General features: G+C 48.8%; 1 protein-coding gene across 4 annotated transcripts; it reads left to right on the top strand.

Annotated features, from left to right (window-relative positions):
- The first annotated feature begins 126 nt into the window (after positions 1-126).
- On the top strand, positions 127-7481 carry ADAP2 (ArfGAP with dual PH domains 2). 4 transcript variants are annotated; one of them, XM_087751322.1, is made up of 10 exons: positions 127-354; positions 1594-1724; positions 2409-2500; positions 2638-2723; positions 3075-3184; positions 3861-4007; positions 4742-4822; positions 5207-5269; positions 6567-6644; positions 7257-7481. In XM_087751322.1, exons 1-10 carry the CDS (start codon positions 261-263, stop codon positions 7473-7475), a joined length of 1101 nt encoding a protein of 366 aa, XP_087607448.1. In that variant the 5' UTR covers positions 127-260; the 3' UTR covers positions 7476-7481. The 4 variants fall into 4 exon arrangements, with proteins under 4 accessions (XP_087607448.1, XP_087607447.1, XP_087607450.1 ...); XM_087751321.1 differs by having other exon boundaries at positions 4739-4822; XM_087751324.1 differs by having other exon boundaries at positions 285-433; positions 4739-4822.
- Positions 7482-7589: the final 108 nt, after the last annotated feature.

Raw genomic sequence — 7589 nt, 5'->3', positions numbered from 1 at the left:
GCCCGCTCGCCTCACGCAGCATCGTGGGGCAGGGACGGGCGGGCTCTCGGCGGCCGCGCACCCCGCCGCGGAGCCGGGGCCGCCGCTCCGGGGGAGCCGCCGGCAGGAGGCGGCCTGAGGGGCGGCACCGCAGCGCCCGCCCGGGGGCGCGGGAGGGAACGGGGCGCCCGGCGGCGCCGGGGCCGCGCTCCAGTTCCTCATTTTCCGCCCGGGGCTGAGCCTCCCGCACAGCTCCGCGCCGCGCCCCGCGCCGAGCGGCGATGATGGACCGCGACCGCAACAAGACGCTGCTGCTGGAGCTGCAGAGGGCCGACGGGACCGGCAACGGCCGCTGCGCCGACTGCGGGGAGACCGGTAAGGGGGCGCGGCCCGGCAGCGCCCGCAGCCCCGCTCCCCTCGCCCCCCCGGGCCCGCCCCTGACAGGAAAGCGAGGGTGAGTGAGGGGTCCGCCGGGCCCCTCGGGCTGTGCCGCCGGCCGGGCGTCTGTCCATCCCCGGTCAGCCCCGGCGTGCCGGCCTCCCTTTCGCTCGGTTCCTGAACGCGGGGCCCGCCGTCACCTCTCACTTCGTGGACCGCAGCGGCAGGAGGCGGGAGCGGGTGGATTCCCCAGGCGGGCAGCGCCCCGCCGTCCCGCTCCCGGAGGTGGCCCCTCGGGCGGGCGCTGCGGGGCTGCCGGGCTCCGGGCAGCCAGGACACGGCTCTCCTCAGCCGGGCAGAGCCGGGAGCGGCGGCGGGGAGCCCCACGGGGCGAGGAGGGGACAGCGTGGGGCAGGAAGTGGCCTCAGCACACCAGCAGCTTCCCCAGAGTTATTTGTAGCCGTGCACAAGGCTGGAGGAGCAGAGGGCCTGGGGTGGCTTTCCAGCTCCGGGGGGAACGTCTCTGCACCGGGGCTGGCGCAGAGAAAGGCACCAAAGAGCCTGCTGGAAAGCCCGCACCGGGCTGGCACCCTGCACTTGTCGGAGGTGGGAGTCAGCCTCACCGAAGCGAGCAGTCGATCGGTAGCCTACAGCAGCTGGAAGAAGACGACAAGTAGCTTCTGTTTGATGTGATAAGGGAGAACTGGAGGGTGACGTGGTGAAAGTGGCGACCTAAGGAAACGGTCTTGCCAGAGCACTCAATGCCTCTCAGCATTGGCTCATCAAGGTGGCTTCAGGGGATGCAGCAGCAGGCAAAAGCGGGAGCTTTTGTGGGTGGTGGGCTCGGGTCCTGGCTCGGGGTGGCTGTACTTTGTTGTGCTCTCAGTAGCGCTCGCGGCCCACAACAGCCTTCCGTTGTTAATTCAGCAACAGCAGCTTTCCATGCAGAACTAATAATTAGCTGAGCTTTTACATCGCCACTTGGCTGCATGCACAGTGACATTAATTTTTAAACAAATAGTCGGTGAAAGAGCCTACAAATGCAGGGGCCACGTTCTTCATTGGGGAAAGCAGGTGCTGTTCCTCTGGATGCTGTAAAGTGACAGCCATAAACAACGGAGTGGGATTTGACGTATTATGTGTGAAGCCTGGGCTGTGCATCAGATGTGCTTTTTTGTCCTTGTCAGTGGCTGTGCCTTTTCCATGTATTAGTTAATTCTTTCTGTTTGTATCTAGATCCGGAGTGGGCTTCTTACAAACTTGGAATATTCATTTGTTTGAATTGCTCTGGAATCCATCGCAATCTTCCTCAGATCAGCAGGGTCAAATCCCTTCGGCTTGACTTCTGGGAGAACGACCTTCTAGAGGTACAGAGGAAAAAGCAGTAATTCATTTACTTTTCTCCACATTCCATCATAGCCTCCTCTGCCTTATAACTCTTATGTCATCCACCATGGACAGAGGAACAAAGCCACACAGAGCCAAGTTAACTCCATGGGTAACTTTAAGGGGTTTTTATGATCTACTCAATCGAATTACACTGATAGCAGATCATGTTTCTAAAAGCCTGCAGTGTATTTTTTTTTATAGCACACAGTAACTCCTCTTTGTGGGTTAGAAGCCTACAGATATTTCCAGATAGCGTGTTCCATTCACTAATCAACATACCCTTCTTAAGTAGTGGTTCAGCCTCTCATCTTTCAATTGAATTGTATTAATAATGTAATCACGGTTAACGTCTAGGAGGAGATGAAGGTATCGAGATATCGTAAAAATCTTTTCTCCTCGTTTTCTTTTGATCAACAACCACAGTCTTGTGTTCCTTCCCGTCTGGTTCAGAACTGTAAATATTGAAAAAGGCTCAACCACCTAAAAAGTGCAAACTATAGTGCTAAAGAGAATTTATAAACATATGTAGAGATGCACTGAGAGTTACGGCGAGGCTGAGCAAAAAGTGCAGTGCTCCCTTTGATACAAGTTTAATTTTATGTTCATGACGTGGTATTGATTTTGTAGTGGCGTGCCTAACTGTAACTTCTTTTGTATTTCAGTTTATGAAGAAGCATGGGAATCTCTGTGCCAAAGCTAAATATGAGGCGCAAGTCCCTCCCTACTATTACATCCCTCGGTCCTGTGATTGCCTGTAAGTTGATGATGGTGTATTTACTGCTGCAGACCTTTACAGCTATTGAACTACTGCTTCCCTCCACAGGTCTCTTTGGTTGGTTGGTGAAAATAGAGTAGAGGCAGATCAGCTTTATCCATGTTTTCCTCTTTCAGGGTTTTAAGAGAGCAGTGGATTAGAGCTAAATATGAGCGTGAGGAATTTGTTGCCACCCGAGTCTGTCAAGATCCTCGTTCTGCAGGTAAAAGTTAGGATTGTCAGGGAAAAGGTGTTAGCCTTAAGGCCAGCAGCACAGCCTTATGTTTGCAGCTTTGAAGATCTTTAAGGTTGGCTTGTCATATTTGAATTGCTGGATGTGCAGGCCTTGCTTTGAGTCTAACTTTGAGAAGAAGCTCCTAAGAAAAGGCACTTGGACAAGTGCAAGGGTGTATTCAGATCTTACAGTTCTCTAGTTCTCCACTGATTTTTTCATATGAGGTGAAAATTCTCTGACGGAGAAGAGACTTGAAACTCTGTGCCACATCACCATTTAGATAAACAGTCCTGCTATTGTGCTGCCCTTCTCTGACACTTATCTTGGTCGGATCTGCAGGTACTCGTGAAGGATTCCTCTGGAAGCGCGGGCGGGAAAGCAGACAGTTCCAGAAGAGGCGATTTCTCCTGTCAGCAAGGGAAGGGGTGATGAAGTACTACACCAAAGAAGTGAGTTCCTTGGCCACAGTTGGCCGTAGGTAGCTGGTCAACATCCATCCTCAGACCCTGCTCTTCACCAGCAAAAACCAGCATAAATAGCTTTGTCTCTCGTTTTGCAGCCAGGCCAGCCTGTGTTTGGAGCAGCCCAGATGTTTCCCCATTAACATATGTGGTATCTTAGGCAATTGCTCTTCTGGATTTAGCCCTTTTCCTCATCCCTTATCTTAACCCTGCAGCCTCCTTTTGCTTAGTGAACAAAGGAAATGGATACTGGCAGTTGAACAGCAAGATGAAGGAGAGATCTGTCTGCAGCTGTTACCTCTTATATTACCAAAATATTCTCTCATCAACTGCTGCAATGTCATCCTCAACATGTCTCCCTTCTGTGGGAGAATGTTGTTCTAATTGTTCTCCAGCTATGAGGCTGGAGATAGAACCCATCCCTTGCAATTCAGACACATCCCTCTCAAATAGCGACCCAGCATTTGTCAAGGAAAGGGAGTCACTCTGTAAGTGATTTTACGTAGCATGTAATTAAGGCTTTATATTTCAGGTATATCCAGCATTCAGATATTTCAGGATGCCTGCTTTCCCTTCAGTAGGGATCTAATTCTCATACAGCTAATCTGTCCTCCGTTACCTTCCCTGAGAGCACTTTAATACAGTGATGTTTTTCATTTCACAGTCCAGAGGTCCAAAAGCCATTATCAGCGTTGAGAATCTGAATGCAATGTTCCAGACAGAGAAAATCCAACATGCTCATGGGCTGCAGATCACATACAACACAGACGGTCAAACAAGGAACCTTTTTGTCTATCACGAAAGTGGAAAGGTGAATACCACAGAGATTTTGGAATACGCAAGTACTGAGATGTTGGATCTATATTTTGGAAGAGATACCCTGTTTCTGCAGGATCTGCTTTTATTTGAAGTCACTGTGACTTGTAGAATATAGAAAGTTGCAGAATTTGACACTAATAACTATAACATCTTGTTCCTGTTTGTTGGGGCATATATTCAACTTCACACCCTGAATAGTCTTAAGGCCTCAGTGGGGCACATATGTAAATCCCTGTAAGGTAACTGCCTAACGGTTTTATACAGTTCTGTGGTTATATTCTTTGAAGCCTTCTTGACACACATAGAAAATATTGTTGTTCTGCATTATTTCCAAGGAAACAATGCTAATTTTAAAAAGTATGTCTACGAGGTTTGTTAGATTTCTGTTTCTTCCTTTGCCATAGTTCTCAAGTCTTTCCAGGTACAAAGGTTTTTAAACAATCCATAACTGAATCAACTGAAAAAGCCTGTGTACACAGACTTGGGTGACTGCCCATGCTGAGAATGTCTGGGACCGCCCTGGAGGGGCATTTTGAAATTATTTTGGAGGCTCAGTGTTTTTCATGTGCCTGGGATAAGTCACTGACTCTTTCTGCCCCCTGGGGAGAAAGTACATCTTTGCAAAGAGGTCACAAGGAAGGAGCAAGGCATTTTGGAGAGGCAGCATTCTTAACTCCTTCTCGTTATTCTTGTCTTTATGTTTGTATTTGCTGTTTTCCCTAGGAGATTGTTGACTGGTTCAATGCCATTCGGGCAGCACGTTACCATTATCTCAGAACAACCTTCCCAAATGTCCCTGAGCCTGAGGTGAGAATTGAACAGGGCTTGAGGCGGTCTGTGCAAACATAGCATGGGAAAACATTTTCTCACTTCTTCTGCCAGAGTCAGGTGCTCAAACAGCAGCATATGGGTCTTGGGAATGGACAGAAGAGGTAGAAGGAAAGGCCACACTGGATAACATGCAAAAATGTAGTCAACATTTAAGGCCTAAAAGTCTCCATGTGGTCCTTATATAGTGTAATTTTTCAAAAACCTTATGTTCCTTCTTACTTCAGACTTCCCTTTACTGAGCAGCCAAAAAACCCCAGGCCCCAAAAGCCAAAATTGATGGTGATTAGCTTTGACGGAAGCAGAACAGAAAAGCAAGCTTGAATGAGACAGTCTTCTTTTTTTGTGTTTGTGTTCTCCTAGCTCATACCAAGGATCACAAGAAATTATGTCAAAGAAGGATATATGGAGAAAACAGGACCAAAAGTAAGTGCATACTTGGCAGTACACAAACAGGATTATTCCAGATGGAGAATATGTGATAATTCTATGATGTTTACTAGCAAATGATTTGTTCAGTGATTATATGCTTCCTGGGTCGATAAAAGACATTATATTCAAGCCTGTCATATTCTTTGGGATCATGTTTTATTTTGTGTGGAAAATAAGTCTGGGAAGAAGAATCCTCCTTGGAGAGTAAGCAAAATGGATTAGCTGGCAGTGGACGTGCAAAGTTTTGTTACGCAACCCTAGATGGATTGCTGTATCTGCTAACTGCAGCTCTAGAACTGCAGCTCCTGCTAGAACAGAACATCACATGCTGACTTCCCTACTTCCCTGTTTCTCTTAAAGTCAGTAGCACATAAGTCATATCTGCTTATAGCAGCAAAGTATGATTGAGCAAATTCTCCCCAGTGAAGCCTATGGTTTGGTTTGGTTTTTGTGGGAAAGTATTTGGGCCGCTGCTTGGAACAGGAGAGGGAGATTTCAGGCTCTGCTGAAGGAGATAAAGATCTGAGGTCTTGTTTGAATATTACCCCTTCTTGTCTCTCTGTCCTCTGAGTGAACTGTGAACCAAAGTCCCTTTAAAAAGTTCAGTGGTGTAATGCTGATGTTGAATATGCTGGGTTTTTGGCCCAGCACAGTGCTAGTGTCCCAATACATCTTCCTGCAGGTACTTGCATAGAGAATACTCACAGTTACAAGCATGGCAAGACCAGTGTGTTTTTCTCCTGAGACCTAAATTCTGCTCAAACTGAAGCGAGCCCTAGAAGAGGACCCTTCAGTTCAGTGCAGAGCAATGAATAGCTCGGGGAACGGTCAGATGAGTGTAGTTGATGGAATTAACACTTTTTAAAAAAACTACCAGTTGTCCCTACCATTGTGCATCCCACAATGCCAGGGACAACCCCCCAAACCAAAATGCTGAAATTGGTTGCATACTCTCCTCATTATCACCACTGGCCCCGAGATCATTCTCTGCAGTGCTTTCAATTAATCTATTTGCTGCAACTTTCTTAATCCTGGGAATCTGATCACTGGTGGAACCAAACTTCCCTGCCTTACCCAAAGGATTGTCACTGAATGCAAATCTCTAGTGTGAACCCAGGGAGAAGGGAGCTGAGGGCTGCACACAGCAGGGACTCACCCGTTACCAGTGACAGGGATGAATGAAACTGAACTCAAGCTCCGAGTCATTTAAGCAGTCTAGGGATCTGCCTTGAGTAGGCCGAACTCCCCTTGGGGACTTGGTCTTTAAAGAACTTCTACCCTCTCCTTGCAGCAGAAGGAGGCCTTTAAGGTGCGCTGGTTCTGCCTGGATTCTCAAGAAAGGAACCTGATGTACTTTAAAAATCCACTGGTAAGAGGAGTGTTCTGCGCTATTCCACAAGGCCCTTCACGAAGCTGGGTGGGGAAGAAGGGTCTGTTCTCATCCAGCTCTTCCAGTGGCTGCGCAAGGCTGAAGCAGGCTCAGTCTCAAGAGCTCATCTCCCTTGTCAATGGATCTCTTTGAAGCTGAGCTGTTTGGGAACTCTGGCCCTTACAGTGGCTCTCAGGAAGATCTCAGTCTTTTAAAAGTAGCTGCTACTGCCCGTAGCGTTTAAAGCCCACTCTCTCCCAGCCCTGTTGCCATTGTGCCTGTAGCCTTAGGCCAGACGAGCAATATGCCAATAACGGAGGCTTGGCAGCCCCAGTATCCTGCTTCCTAGCACTGCTCTAGCCATGAGAATATCTTTCCTTGCTCCTTCTGAACGCCCACCAACCAGCTCTGTAAGGATGTGTCCCTACCTCCTTCTTCTGAGAATGCCTGTGAGTGTCAAAAACACTCCGGTGTGTGTCCTGCCGCCTGTCACCAAATCGGTGTCCCCTTCACGCATCCCCAGTTCCTGCTCCACATCAAAGGATAGAACAGTGTCTGCTGGAGCTGCGCTGTCCACTGGCTAATGGCTGTTTACTGCTTCCTTCTTTCTAGGATGCATTTGCACAGGGCCAGGTTTTTATTGGAAGGATGGATGAGGGATATGAAGTACGAGCTGGCTTGCCCCAGGGAGTCCGGGTGAAGAAGAGGAAACCAGCGATCACTGTGGTCACGCCAACGAGAGAGTTTGTGTTTATATGTGAGAATGATAGGGAGCAGAGGGAGTGGATAGATGCCTTAAATGGAGTCATTGCCCAGCCTTTGACTGGTTAAGACTAGCACTGGGTTCTGGTGAACTGCACTTCTTGGGCTCTGTTCAGCACTGCTCTGCAGCCACGTTCTGTTGGCCAGGATGGTGCTCAAGGCCCTGCAGTGACTCTCGTACAC

This window comes from Nipponia nippon, unplaced genomic scaffold (genome assembly GCF_047370975.1).
Source record: "Nipponia nippon isolate SJK-2023a ecotype South Korea unplaced genomic scaffold, ASM4737097v1 scaffold_14, whole genome shotgun sequence".
NCBI classification, from domain to species: domain Eukaryota; kingdom Metazoa; phylum Chordata; class Aves; order Pelecaniformes; family Threskiornithidae; genus Nipponia; species Nipponia nippon.
Note: the sequence above shows the minus strand (reverse complement) of the source record. Positions and strands in the feature narration are given on the sequence as shown.